Source organism: Talaromyces proteolyticus (genome assembly GCF_021365285.1).
Source record: "Talaromyces proteolyticus strain PMI_201 chromosome Unknown BGW36scaffold_1, whole genome shotgun sequence".
Lineage (NCBI taxonomy): Eukaryota > Fungi > Ascomycota > Eurotiomycetes > Eurotiales > Trichocomaceae > Talaromyces > Talaromyces proteolyticus.
The window spans coordinates 2,144,180-2,157,769 of record NW_025764277.1 but is presented as its reverse complement, the minus strand read 5'-3'; the positions used below and the strand labels follow the sequence as shown (position 1 = coordinate 2,157,769).

At 47.4% G+C, this 13,590-nt stretch overlaps 6 protein-coding genes across 6 annotated transcripts; 2 read left to right on the top strand and 4 right to left on the bottom strand.

Annotated features, from left to right (window-relative positions):
- Nucleotides 1–67: 67 nt before the first annotated feature.
- BGW36DRAFT_310989 (putative phenylalanine ammonia-lyase) lies at nt 68–3,064 on the bottom strand. The gene is made up of 3 exons (XM_046212466.1): nt 2,709–3,064; nt 2,454–2,610; nt 68–2,405 (listed from the first exon to the last, which is right to left on the bottom strand). The coding sequence occupies exons 2-3, from the start codon at nt 2,585–2,587 to the stop codon at nt 431–433; spliced, it is 2,109 nt and encodes a 702-aa protein (XP_046078055.1). The 5' UTR covers nt 2,588–2,610; nt 2,709–3,064; the 3' UTR covers nt 68–430.
- Nucleotides 3,065–3,541: 477 nt separating this feature from the next.
- BGW36DRAFT_456896 (Mdm33 family-domain-containing protein) lies at nt 3,542–5,376 on the bottom strand. Its single transcript, XM_046221946.1, has 2 exons — nt 4,769–5,376; nt 3,542–4,701 (listed from the first exon to the last, which is right to left on the bottom strand). Exons 1-2 carry the CDS (start codon nt 5,307–5,309, stop codon nt 3,830–3,832), a joined length of 1,413 nt encoding a protein of 470 aa, XP_046078054.1. The 5' UTR covers nt 5,310–5,376; the 3' UTR covers nt 3,542–3,829.
- Nucleotides 5,377–5,718: 342 nt separating this feature from the next.
- On the bottom strand, nt 5,719–6,244 carry BGW36DRAFT_284450 (putative stress response RCI peptide; the record flags this gene model as incomplete). Its single annotated transcript, XM_046210239.1, has 2 exons — nt 5,719–6,125; nt 6,187–6,244. 2 exons carry the CDS (start codon nt 6,242–6,244, stop codon nt 5,719–5,721), a joined length of 465 nt encoding a protein of 154 aa, XP_046078053.1.
- A 1,017-nt stretch (nt 6,245–7,261) lies between these two features.
- Nucleotides 7,262–8,574, top strand: BGW36DRAFT_421989 (polysaccharide lyase family 1 protein; the record flags this gene model as incomplete). Its single annotated transcript, XM_046219639.1, has 3 exons — nt 7,262–7,861; nt 7,937–8,105; nt 8,174–8,574. The coding sequence occupies 3 exons, from the start codon at nt 7,262–7,264 to the stop codon at nt 8,572–8,574; spliced, it is 1,170 nt and encodes a 389-aa protein (XP_046078052.1).
- Nucleotides 8,575–9,121: 547 nt separating this feature from the next.
- BGW36DRAFT_13366 (uncharacterized protein) lies at nt 9,122–11,462 on the top strand. Its single transcript, XM_046209375.1, has 3 exons — nt 9,122–9,357; nt 9,424–9,530; nt 9,598–11,462. Exons 1-3 carry the CDS (start codon nt 9,289–9,291, stop codon nt 11,291–11,293), a joined length of 1,872 nt encoding a protein of 623 aa, XP_046078051.1. The 5' UTR covers nt 9,122–9,288; the 3' UTR covers nt 11,294–11,462.
- Nucleotides 11,290–13,086, bottom strand: BGW36DRAFT_393048 (putative pantothenate transporter; the record flags this gene model as incomplete). The annotated part of the gene is made up of 6 exons (XM_046217770.1): nt 11,290–11,566; nt 11,635–11,989; nt 12,043–12,240; nt 12,293–12,549; nt 12,609–12,811; nt 12,880–13,086. 6 exons carry the CDS (start codon nt 13,084–13,086, stop codon nt 11,290–11,292), a joined length of 1,497 nt encoding a protein of 498 aa, XP_046078050.1.
- Nucleotides 13,087–13,590: the final 504 nt, after the last annotated feature.

Here is a 13,590-nt window from a genome sequence, read left to right as displayed (position 1 = left end):
GAAGGCTGAGACCAAGAGATGTTGTAGGCGAGGGAGGGGGAGAAATAATGGAAGGTCTAAGCAAGGTGAAGAGAGAGATGACTATCAAGTTAACTATACTATTTGCAGAGCAAGCCTGTATGAGATCCGTGACTAGCGTTGATCAGTAGGGATAATTTCCAGTAAGATGTGTCATGGGAAGATATGGATCAAAAATAAAAATTGGATGATATGGATACACATAGGTGATAATAATCTATAACTTGACCCTTGAATAAGAGATGAGAGGCAGAGAAGGAATATCGTCGGAAGGATGATGGGTAAGAGTAAGGATTTGAAGTGAGAATCAAGGCTCATGTATGATGTATCGGAGAAGTCTTTGGGTGAAATTTAGGAAAGCATTAAACATGGAATCGTCTTATATCGCAAAGAATCTATGTGGCAGTGTTCCTCACTGGTGTTGATCAGTAAAAGCGTCCATCACCAGGCCATGCAATCTTCCATTTCTAATAGCCATGTATATCTCACTTGCGAGCGTACCCAGAATCTTCCCAGGTCCTCGCTCACCATTGGTCGCCACGGAGGCAGTAGGGTGATCAATCAATCCCCGGTGAAAGGGGACATTTAGATCCTTCCGAACAAAAGTGTACAGTTTGGCAGATGCTGGGCTCAAATAACTAGCCGTGGTTTGGTTATTGTAAAATTCGTCACGAGTGTGGCCGTATACCGTGTATAGCGTCTTTCCCACGGTTTTCTGATACTGCTCAAGAGTGCGCAGGAAATCTGAGATAAATGAGGTATCCTTCACGTCGTGGTCGTGGATGAATGAATGAACTAAATCTCCCAATGACTCCTTGGCGGTGACTGTTCCACGATCTTCTAGGTCCAAATGTGACAGGCTCTCCCATTTGTCCAGCAACCCCTTCCAGCACCGTTCGGCAAAATCGTCAAAAAGCTTGTCCGCAACGAGTTGGCCAAATTGGTCCTGGAGAAGTTGACGAATGGCTGGTTTGCCAGTTTTGACAAATTCGAAATGCAGGCATCGCAGATCAAGCGCCTGGCAAAGGAGATAGATGTACGTGGCGGACATGAGTGAGACCAATTCGACTGCCTCAAGGGCGTAGCGGGCAGTGAGTAAAGCGAGAGAGTTGACAGACTGATTGTGCATCTCAGCAGACTGCACGTGAGAGCTCACTGGGTGAGCCAGATAGGCTAGTTCGGACATGTAGGCGGCCATATTGACATCAAAACCCTTTGCGGTGAAAGAAAGACTCGGATCGTCACTAGAAAGGTTCGGAGGTAGTCCCTTGTTGAGTTTATTGTGAACGAGCTCGGAACTCTGAGCAAATATCAACTTTCCGAGCATCTGCATCGCCGACATGGTCTTCTCCATGGCAGAGGTGATGCAGACGGCCTGAAAGTTGCCACCATGGTGAATTGCCCCAGTTTGTACATCTAGTAAGGGGTTGTCGGTGGTGGAGTTTACTTCGGCTTGAACTTGGCGATGTGCAAGATCAAGGTCCTCGAGCTGAGGTCCAATCCATTGCGGTGCAGTTCTCAGCGCATAGCGATCTTGAGCAAGACCGATGGTTTCGGGGTTCTTGTCTGGTGCCAGTCTTGACCCAGAAAGCAGAAGACTAATGTTAGCTGCAGCCTCAGTCTGCCCCTGATGTGGCCGTGCAGCCGAGATAAACGGATGAAAATTGTGTGCAGTGCCTAGCAAAGCTTCAGTTCCCATGGCAGTGAGCAGCTGAGTCATAAGTGCAAGCTGTTGGGCCTGGTAGATTGCTACGCAGCCGGCCGCGCAGCTAGGTGAGGTTCCATTGGTGATACCGAGGCCTTCTTTTGCGTGCAACGTGATGGGCTGGATTCCAGCACGTTGAAGAGCCTTGTCTGCGGAAAGATAAGTAGAACAGTGTTCATCCCCGATGCGAACAAAAACATCAGGATTACCTTCGAGCATACCAGCAATGTAAGAGAGTGTTGAGAGATCCCCAGACGCAGAGATGCTACCACGCAGCGGCACAACTGGAGTCATGCCTTTCTCCAACAGGGTAAGAATGTTTTTGATTAGAGTCAGACGCACTCCGGAGTGCCCTCGAATAAGAGAATTGCAACGGATAATCATCATACCTTTGACAATGGGAACTGGCAAGGCGTGTGATCGAAGGCCCTCCGCCTGGAGAGCAGTGTCGGATTGCTGCCCCTTGTCAGAGGGAAGAAGGATGCCAACATTGAGATGCTGCTGCAGAGCGACCTGGAGACTCTCGACTTTATCAGTACGAGTGTCGGCGCTGCCGCCAAAGCCCGTGGTCACGCCATATACAGTACGGCCACTCCTCAGCTCAGAATCAAGGAAATCGACACTCTGCTGAACGCGATTGAGAATAGCGGGGTCGTCTGTTACCGCCACATGCTTGCCATATCTGGGAGAAGAGTTAGCATAGGGTTTTGTATAGATTTATGATGCTTACAATGCAGCTGCCACAACTCCTGCAATAGTTAGACTATGGCCGTCAATAACTATAGGCTTATCAGAGCTGAGGAAGGCTTGCAGCTCTGTCCATTCAGAATGGGCTTGCATGTAGTGCGAGGATGACGTTCTCATGATAGATCATGCAATATGGTGTACTGTGTAAAAAAAAAAAAACGATCAGTGTTCAGCGGGAAGCAGCATTTAAAGGAGGAGGAGGAAGGACGAAGAAGGGTAGCGAATAAAGAGGGCGTACATCTTATAGGGCCTGATATGGCACGTGGGTGGTGTCAATAAGCTCAGCAACAGTGTACAATATATGCCTAGCGACTGCCCAAAGAGGAAGGCCCGACAATTGAGGAACAAAGAGATGGTTGACCGTTTGCAGGAGAGATCGAGACAATGACGTGGACTAGATAAGCAGATCGGAGAAGGATTGTGGATAGAAGGGAAATAAAACCAAAATATGAACCAAAACAACCGAATTGAGCTGGCCAAGAATGAGAATCGACTCTATATAAGTATAAATGCAGACAGTTTATCGCTAACAGAGTCCATGTGTCACAATAAGATCAAAGAGTGAAGCTAAAAACAGCCGTTTTTTCTTTCTTTTAATATTATGTTGATTGATTATTATTGGACGCGAGATGACGAACCCTGAAATGCCAAAGTTTGTTTTGGGCCCAGCCAAGCCAATGTCAGCACTGGGAGACGCGCTAAGTGGCTGCTTTGTCTCCGATTTTGTCCCGGCTGTTCCATGCGCTATACAGTAGGCTGAGTGGACAATGCTATCTTACAAATTGAAGCCAGCTCGATGAGGGCATCTCCATTGTTTGAACGCCCTCCCTTGCTGGCTCGCGATTTAACTCGTTCCCGTTCGCGATCTTTCTCCTTTGTTCCGAACATTTGAACGATCTAGACAAAGATTCCCGGACGACTTCGAGTCCGTCGCTCGGCTGTTGCACAATGGGCATTTTCATTTAACCGTGTACGTAACCGGCAATCTAAAAACGACTCTGCAGATGCTAAGGACCTGCAGATCGAACGTCGATCGCTATCAAAATGGCAGATCCTATTACAAGGTTACATGCTTGGCAGACCGGGGGTGTGAGTTTCACCACCAAGATGCCTCCTAGATACGAAATGGTCACGTAGATCGATGTCACTACAATACAAATAGAACCCCCGAGATCCGTTAGTGTATACGAGATCCGTGGAGGATTCGATATATACAGAAGGTGCTTCAATTGGTAGTGGGTACTGTACACGTATCTACATTTGCTGGTGACGAGCTAGACGCACAGGTGGTTGATACAAGGATGGTTGATACGGGGGATTCAACGGCTCTGCAAGTCTAGGGAGCTATGGTTATTTGTCCTAGTGTAGACGAAGAATAGCGAGTAGCACGCCTACCACAGCCGCTCCGACTGCGGCACTCTGAACAGCTACCGCAGTCAACTCGCGCTGAGTCAGGTTGGCGCTGTGATCGCTCAAACGAAACTCTGTAACCTGGCGCCAATACCCAAGCGACAAGACTGTGGCCAGCTTTTCTGAGAAGGTCTTGTTGTCTGGTATGGGTTCAGGATATAATATGGTAGGACTGGCATCAATTGGATCCGAGACAAGCCCTAGGTGAGAGGTCTCTTCATGGGGTAGAGGAACGGTGTTGCTACCAGAATCAGAATCCTGTGGAGATGAGGCTGCTAGCGATGCTTCAACCACAGTAGTCTCCGCAGCAGTAGCAGTACCAGGGGTCAGGCTTAATGCGGATACAATAGCCCGATTTTGCACCGCCTCGGTTTCAATGGCCTCTTTGACCTTTTCTTCAAACCCTTTCACCAACCGTCGTCGGCGCCACGGTTCTACCAAGATCTGGAAGATCAGAAATAGAAGCACATTCACCCCCATCAAGCCCCACGTCCCCCATGTGCTCATTCTGCGGATCTTATCAGACCATATTTGCTCCTCGTGGTAGCGCGAGAGAATACTGCGGTTGAGGTTTGCGCTGACCTCCTCGACCTCGCGCTCTGCCTTGGCGAGGGCCTCTTGGGCTTCGGCTTCCGCGACTTCATTGGCATGATCGGAGCGATATAGTGATGTGAACCGCTCGAGATCTGTAGGTGACCAGGCGTGCTTTCGTTGGAGGAGCTCATTTACTTCGCGTTGAGAGGCGGATCGTCGATTAATCGCGGCAGAGTATGCCTCTTTGGCTTGTCGGATGAGCGACCGGGCTTGCACAACCTGGCTTTCTATCGTAGAGTAAGATGGTCAATTATCTTCCATAATAGCAGGGACAATTCGTTCTGGAAACTATACCCTGAAGAGCAATTTGTTGTTTCAATTGTTCTATAGCCGAGTAACCAGTCAGGTCATTCAATCGTTGACCGGCAGTGAAGACATTCGACTGCAGATTGTCCATTAGATCTGTAAACTTCTTGGACAACTGTGACCGCCGGCCTTCCGTCTCGGAGGGAAGACTTTCTTCTTCATAATTTATGCTATCGGTCGAACTTGTCGAGCTCTTTTCAAGCACTGGGCGTGGACTGTGTTCCTTATTGGCAGCACCAACAACGGAGGACGGAGAGTTCATGTCGATATCGCTCGAAGAGGCAGTCCCTTCTTCCCGCAGCTTGCCTTCGACCAACTCGGGTTTTCCATCTTCTTTGGTAGCATACAGTCTCGATTGACTGCGAAATTGACAGCGAAGGCAGATCGAGAAGCTTCGTGCGGGGGAATGCGAAGGCTGGTTCGGAGAAGGGGGGGGAGGCAGGGCGAATCGTAGACGCCGAGGGCTGGGTCTCACCAGAGCAGGACTTGCTCGCAGCGACTGCCGGATTAGCAATGGCGCCGAATGCATTGCTCGCGAGACCCTACAGCTAGCAAGGGAAATAATGAAGCTGGATTGTTGTTGGAGAGCCTTGGCCGGCTCTGGCAGACACGATAATTCTATTGATTGCTGTTCCGATGTGGACCCAGATACACTCATGTGATTGGACGGCGCACTATCTCTCTTTATTCTGCCCTGCTTGCTGTGATTTATATATCTGTATTATTGATAAATGGATATCTTTAAATGCTTTCTTAAATAAAATATACAAACAAACGTAGTCATTAAGCCCTAACATGATATATAGGTTGCACGTGGAAGGATAATGCAAATAAGGTAACCAGTATACAGTAGAACCTTATGGTTCCATATTTCCCAATTCCAGTACGATCCTATCCGCCCAACAGCACCTGCCACATTCTTGCCACAAACGCTCTTCTTATTCTTGCGTCTGCACTTTATGGTCTCCCTTGACAGCTTCAGCATATGTAGGAGGGTGGTTATCACCGGATGGCCCATTGCTGCTACTTCCTTGGTTCCCGCCATCTACGGGCCTGGTACTGGATGGGACCTGGGGAGGCGTAGAGGTATTGGTAGCACCGTAGCTCCTGTTCGGCTGAGAGGGAGCAGTCGGTTGGCGACTGACATAGTAATAGGTCACGCGACGCGCGCCCTCAACATCTCCGCCGGACCCGTCCAGCGGCTCGTATCCGTCGACGTAGTCCTCGGCGTCTGGATATTTCAGGATGATGTACCAGGCGTGCAGCAGGCCCGGGAGGTAGCCCAGACAGCAGAGAGCGATGTTGATGATCGAGTCGGCGGAACACAGACCGATCTTGATCCACACTGTAGGCCAGATGGGTTAGCATGGGTTGCAGAGCGGTGCAGGGTCATGTTATGGACATACCGGCAATCGGGGGGAAGAAAACAGCCAGGATGGCCAGGAAAACGTCGGCGCTGCACATGTCGAGATTTCGAGCTATGCTACCGGCTGCCAGGAATTATAAATGTCGAAGTGTGTGTCGATGAGAGGTTGAGGAAGGCTGGAGGAGAAGTCGACAGGCGATTGACTGCAGCCTGGTGAGCCTGGAATGACGTCGGGCGCCGTGCCAAGCGGGCGCCACAACGGACCAACCAGCTGTCGTGCTTCTACGAGTATCATGCAGCATCACTTGGATTCGCCCTCAGTTGATAAAGCTCTTTGATCGATTTGAGTCTTTATGATATGCAACGTAACTGGTATATACATTCAATATATGGGGAGGTATGGGCACGCCAGAAGTAGGGCCTATATGATCTGCGGCGTGACTGGCGCCTCAGGCACCGATCACGTGGTACATTTGCTGACTCGATGCCTTCTATTGAGCTCTTTCCTTCTCGATCAAACCTACATCCCAGACGCGATGATGGCCTTCGAAAGTCTTGGAACTTCGCGAGCTGAGCCCAATCAGTATTGGATCTTGGTTCGGTGTCTCGGGAGATCGGCTGTCGCATCGCAGTTTCAATCACATCCACCACTACGACGGGACAGTCCTTGAGGTATGATGGGTGGAAAAAGACTTCTTAGGACCATAAGTCAAAAATTAACCCGCTACACCCCACCGGAAATTATACATTCATCAGGACTGTCTCAACGAGGGTGGATGACGACACTCCGTGTTCGTTTCTTGGTTAGCGAACCTTCAAGGGCCAAGATTTAATAAACAATGAAACACCGATAACCCGCCAGCCTCCCACTAGCAAAGACCGCACGCGATAATCAAACTTGGCGGATCATGAAGGTAATGGAGTGGCACCGAGGGGATCGTATAATTTCGAGATGAGAGGAGGAATATCCTGAACAAGCCGCCGTTGCGCCTGATACGCTGGCTTGAACTTGGGTATATATTCATAGGGAATGTACCGTAGTATCTAAGACATGACAAACCTTGTCCTATCAACATCTGGGGGTTTGCGGTTTTCAATTTTGTCTCTCCTTCACCATGAGATCTTTCCAAATAGTCGTGGCGGCGGCGCTACTAGCTATGCTGAAGCATTTGGTGGACGCCGCGCCTGCCAATGGCGTTGATAAGCGCGCTATATCCTCTATCGTCAGCGGCTCCACTATAGGCTTTGCATCTGGCGCTACAGGTGGCGGTAGCGCTGCTACTGTATATCCCACCACTATTGCGGAACTGAAGGAATACCTCACTTCGAGCGAGCCGCAGAATATTGTGATCTCAGGCACATTTGATTTTGTGGGGTCTGAAGGCACATCAACTTACTCGGCCTGCAACGTTTATGCCTGTACACCCTCGTCAGGTGGGCAGGCGCTGCTTAACACGCTCGGGGGCTGCGGTTCCTTGTCAACCTATAGCGTAAAACTTGATACAGCGGCAATAACTGGTATCCCTGTCAAGTCGGACAAGACGCTTGTCGGTAGGGACAATGCGGTCCTGAACGGCAAAGGGCTGCGATTTGCTGGTGTGTCCAACATCATCATCCAGAATATCGAGATTACAAACCTGAATCCGGAATATGTCTGGGGTGGTGATGCTTTCGTCTTTAGTGACACCAGTAACATATGGATCGATCATGTGACGGTAAGCATATTTAACGCTGTATACATCGTTTACGACTATGAATGGCAAAATTGACCTGTCTTTTTCCTATTCTAGACCTCGAGCCTCGGCAGACAACACTACAGCTTCGGCCAGAGCGCCAGTGATGGAATCACTATCTCCAATAGCTTCATTAATGGCAAGACAGGCCACTCCGCCTCCTGTGACGGCCACACGTACTGGGGTCTGGAGTTAGTTGGGTCTAGTGATCAGATCACTTTCTACAGTATGGCTCAAATTAACTATTTTCATGGATAACACAACTAACCGACTGACCTCCCCTATCTTGAATAGAAAACCACGTCTATTACACCTCGGGCCGCAGCCCCGCTCTATCCGGTAACACGCTCTTCCACGCTGTGAACAACGTGTGGTCCTCCAACTCCGGACACCTGATTGAAGGTACCTCGAATGGGATGGGTGTCTACGAAGGCAACTACTTTGACGATGCCCCGACTATAGTGGCCTCTGGCTTCGTGGGCCGCCTATTCGGCTCCGAATCAGCCGACTTATCTCAGTGTACATCATACCTCGGCCGCAACTGCGTCGCCAACAGCTTCTATGACTCCGGCTCCTTTAACTACGACCACACTGACTTCCTTTATCTTTTCGAGGGCAAGACGGATATTGTTTCGGCCGCCTCGGCTTCGTCAATACAGAGATCCGTCGTTTCATCAGCGGGAAACACGTTGTGATATGCCCGGCTCTTTTGATTTGTGCATTTCTTCTCTTTGGGATGGGTTCCCCCCTTTTTATTAACATGTATTTTGTGGCGGTGCAGATGATGCCTGCTTCAAGCACGTGCATATGTAGACTATGGAGTTAGGGTTAAAAGTTGCCATGACATGCTATTAACCGTCCAGTTATTTAATGGACCCAAACCGGTCCTAATATCAAACCAGTTTGAAAATTCAATATTTGAATTCTTCTATATTCTTCCTACTACCCATCTTACGTCATATAACTGAAAGGTGTTAGCCAATGAGAGTTAGTGTGTGGTGTTTCAGATGTTCGCTGGACAACAGACACTGACAACACTTAAACCTATTAATTTATAGGATTGTGGAGACCAAGATAGCACTTGAGTGCTTTATATTATTGCATACATTGCTTCTAGAACGGAGTTTAATATTGATCAATTGACGACTCGAAAGTCAATTTTATGTTTGCACTGTTTGCATCCTTCCAGATGTACTATACCCCCGTCACGTGTTGAGTGAACGTAAGCTCTTTTCTTGCAAACAATCGATTCGCCAGTAAAATATTCGAGGAAAGGTGAAGAATCAACAGAGAAATTCCTTTTATATGTGATCTGAGTCGTTCAAATCGTGGGATCAACATATGTAGAGCTCTTGTAGTTCTCGTACTGGCATACACAGAATACATCGTTGGACCGTGGTAGATTCACCATGCCGTATCAAAGAAATTCTCTACGAACTCGCCACAGAGGTGCTTGCACTAACTGTCGGCAGATGAAGGTATACTTGTTCAAATCATTCCACCCGTCTTCACGATGCCTTCTCTGCCAGCTAACTTTCAACCAGCTCAGATGCGACGGGCTTGAGCGGCTGCCGGCGCCATGCTCTCGATGTGAGTCGTCTCAGAAGAATTGTGTGATAGATCGGAGCTTTCGACGCGTAGCTCGTAAAGAGTAGGTGCGCCTTGGAAATTTATCCCAGCGTCTAAGCGACTGACTGCGAGGTAATTGAACTAAACAGCCGGCTTGATGAGCTTGAAAAGGACCTTCGTGAATTACGAGCAGGATTTCAAAAACCTGTCAATCTCAACAATCAAATTTCTTCTTCCGGAAACATTGAGTCAGCTTCATCTACCGATGATCAGATCCCAGTGCCGCCAATTGACCCCAGTGAGAGGATTGACTTGTCAGACTCCGACGCTCTCGTATCTCAATATCAGTCTAGCATACATCCTTTCCGTCTAGAGGGCACAGAACTGCATCCTGAAGACATCATCAAGCATGTCATTTTGTTTTATCGGCATTATCATGAAAATTTTCCGATACTTCCGGACATCCACTTTCTCCTTCAGAATCTCCAAACCAGCCCGTTGTTGGTCTGGGCGATTGTGTCGATCACATCTACTCGACTGCCAGCCCAGGATTCTTTAAGAGTGAAACTTATTGACCCCATGAAACGGTTGGCTGGTATCTCCATCATGGGAGGCGAACCTCCGTCAGTCTTCCTGGTTCAAGCATTACTGTTGCTTTGTAATTGGCCAATGCCCTTTAAAGCAACAATCACTGATCCATCTTGGACATATTGTGGAGCAGCAGTGAACATCGCTCTACGAATAGGTCTTCATCAACCGGCGTTCCACTTCGACTTTATATATGGATCCAGGAGTGATGAAGACGCCGTTGCTTTGCGGACCAGAACATGGATTGCCTGCTTCATCATGCAAAACCGAGTTAGTCTTGCGCTTGGCCTTCCCGCAATGACTAAAATTGATTACACCATTCTTCAGAACCTGAAAAGCCATTCCCCTGGAGTTTCAAAATCTCTTCGTAGTATGCTATTTCTTACCTACAAGATCCATAATTTTTCCAACCAGCTGGGCCAATGCGAATTTACCAAATATGGATTACTACCGAATCCGCTTTCCCTAATCCAAGCATTCGAAAAAGACTTGGATTTATTTCAAACAAGATTGGAGTCTAAACGTGAAGAAATCGCAGTTCTTACTGCAAAGCTTCATCTTTATTCCTATATTCTAAACCCGTCCCCGCAACACCAAGAATCAATCGAGTCTGCAGCCCCCATTGAAGGGCATTACATAACATACTACATTGGACAAGCCTACTACTGTGCATCGAGAATTATCAATCTCAGTTGTGACGTGTTTGCGGAGGATCCTGGGATCGAGACATTTGAAGGAGTGCGGGAAAAGCGTCAGTGGACGCAGACCCAGACACTTGACCTCATGTACGCGATGACAGTTTTGATCTGGATAGTCAAACTTTCAGAGACTGGTCAAAATATAGATGCAGCGGACGCCATCATCAGATGTGGAAGGAATGTCTTCAAACAACTTGTGACCATGGATGATGATCACTATTCACGGCTTTGCGACCTTGTCGATTACATTACATCTATGGATTCTGACACACTGCAAAAGAGTAGAAATAGCCTGAAGCGAATCTTCGTTCGATCTAGAATGAGCGCAAATATTATCTGGAATGTTGTCTACGCTGCAAAGAAGAGGTTTTCGGAGCGAAAAACGCAGACACCAAGAGACGACGAGCTAAATTCAGTCGATATGGCGTTATTATCAGTTGATACTTTGGCCCTGAACGATATTGATGCGAATACATATATTTGTGACCTTGGCAACTTTGATCTGACGTGGACTGATTGGGATGCCCTTTTACCTACGAGTAGCACTAATAACTTCTAAATCCAGTACCTGAAATCAGGGTGGGCATCACACAACTCCTCAAGACTTTTCAGCCGCTGCTGCTGGGCTTCCATAGAAGATGCTAGTTGATCCTTCTTGTCATTCTCTCTCTTGAGGTATAGCATGAATATTGGAGTCAATAATGCTGTTAATGCCATTCCGGCGAAACTCAATCCTTTGCCTTGGTAATAGTGTGGAGGATCGTTGAATATCTCAGCGGTCATGAGAGCAAAGCTTTGTCCAAATACCATCAGAAGTGCGAGCGCACCAGCCCTGAGGAAAAAAAGTTAGTTGCTATGACTCGAAGACACGAATTATATTGGCTGGAGTTGAAAAGTTACCTTTTTGTGTAGCCAATGACATTGGAGTTTTGCCAGGATTGGATCAAAACAACTGTTGGATAAGTGCCTGCTCCGACCAGAAATGTCCCAGCATATGAAAGCTCTGTCGATTTGCTCAGAATGAGTATAATCCATCCAACTGCTGCAGTCGCAAAACATAGAATTACGAGAATTCCTCTCCTCTTCATTCGGTCCGAAGTGAAGCCGATAAACAACGTCGACACCCCAGCACAAATGAAAACAGGTACTGTGAAAAGCTGTGTTTTTAGTGAATCATACCCAAACGATTTAATGATTAATGGTAAGAAGCTACTAAAAGCCGTGAGACTGATGTTCATCATACAATATGCGAATGCTTGAAAAGTGCATGTCAGCCATCTTCCATTACCCAGAAGGGTATATACGTACTATAAAACCAAACCTTGGGGTCTTTTAAAACAAGCAGTAAATGGTTAGCCGACAATCTTGAATAAGGCACATTGAACGCCTGTCGCGATCTCCGAATCGCAATCTCCTTTTCCTTCTCAGAGAAAAACCATCGTATCTTCTCTGGCACAGGAGGCAGAATCACCCTAACCACAAATGCCATCCCAACAGTGAGGACTCCTTAACAATTGTTAGCAAAGCAAACAAAACGAGGCAAATGTGTTCGATGTACCTTCGATCAAGAATATCCATCTCCAGCTTCCCCATCCGTGAACGTCACCCATGTTCTTTTCGATGCCATATGCTATCAACCCATTCATAAATCCTGCAATCGCCATCATTGCCATGATGATTGATCCACGGCTGGCGAGCTCTTCTCTTTTGTACCAAAATGTCAGGTACAGAGGACCTGCTTGGAGAAATGCTTCTGCGCCGCCAATGAAGACTCTGACAACAGCAATGTATTGCCAGTCTATGGCTTTACACAGGCTTTTTATAGTCAGTATTGACAAGTGACCGATTTGCGCAATGCCAGGGGTGACTCTTACATGGTAGTCATTGTACCCCATACAATCATAGCTAAACCAAGTTGATTTTGAGGTTGGATCTGTCGAATAAACAACAGACCAGGAACCTGGAAAACAATGTATCCAATAAAGAAAAATGCAACACAGTTGCTCAGCTGTTGTGATGTTATGGTAAGCTGCTCTGACATGCCAGCAACCGCAGCATTGCTCACATCGGCGCGGTCCTGTTCACAAAGCATGATGTTAAAACTAACTTGCGAGCCAGAAGAACAACGCTCATTGATACACCTACCAACGAAGCAAGGAAATACATAAGAGAAATCATTGGTAAGGCGAGTAAATCAACCTTCCGGACCAGACATCGTTCAAATTTCGCTTCCTCTGGAGTTAAGGAAACATACTCGTGTGCAGCAAGACCACTAGCTTTTACGGTTTCGAGCTCCTGAATCGCTGTGGCATCCTTTTCGTGAGAGGTATTTGCCTCTTGATCCATTGCCATGTCAAGCACTCGAGTAAAGATGAATAGAAAAGTAGTTAAAAATTGATGGATACTCCAGAAATTGGTTTAAGGGAAAGCTCTCAAATATAGACACTTACCAACCTACTTAAATATGTTTTTAAAACCCCGGGGTCCCCATAAAACTGGGGTTTAGATCGTGATGAGCGGAGACTTGAGTTCAACTCCTTGGTCGCTTCAATAAGCGATGTTATTCCGATAGGCCCATAGATCCCACCACTTTCGGCATTCTAGGATAGAGTTGACACTTTGGGTACAATAGCCATCGTTCCACCAAGTAGTATGCGAGATGAGTTATTTACTGATCAATTTCACGTGTATTTGTGTAGCATGGTTGCCAGAAAGTAGCCTACTACGAATTTCTAAGGGCTTTGATCGATTGGTAGGCCTCCATTGGAGACTTTAGACCGGAATTGCCCGGGAACCAGATATGGAAAACATTAACAGCTAGATCTGGTCCTTTACCTGAAAGGAACTACGATCAGG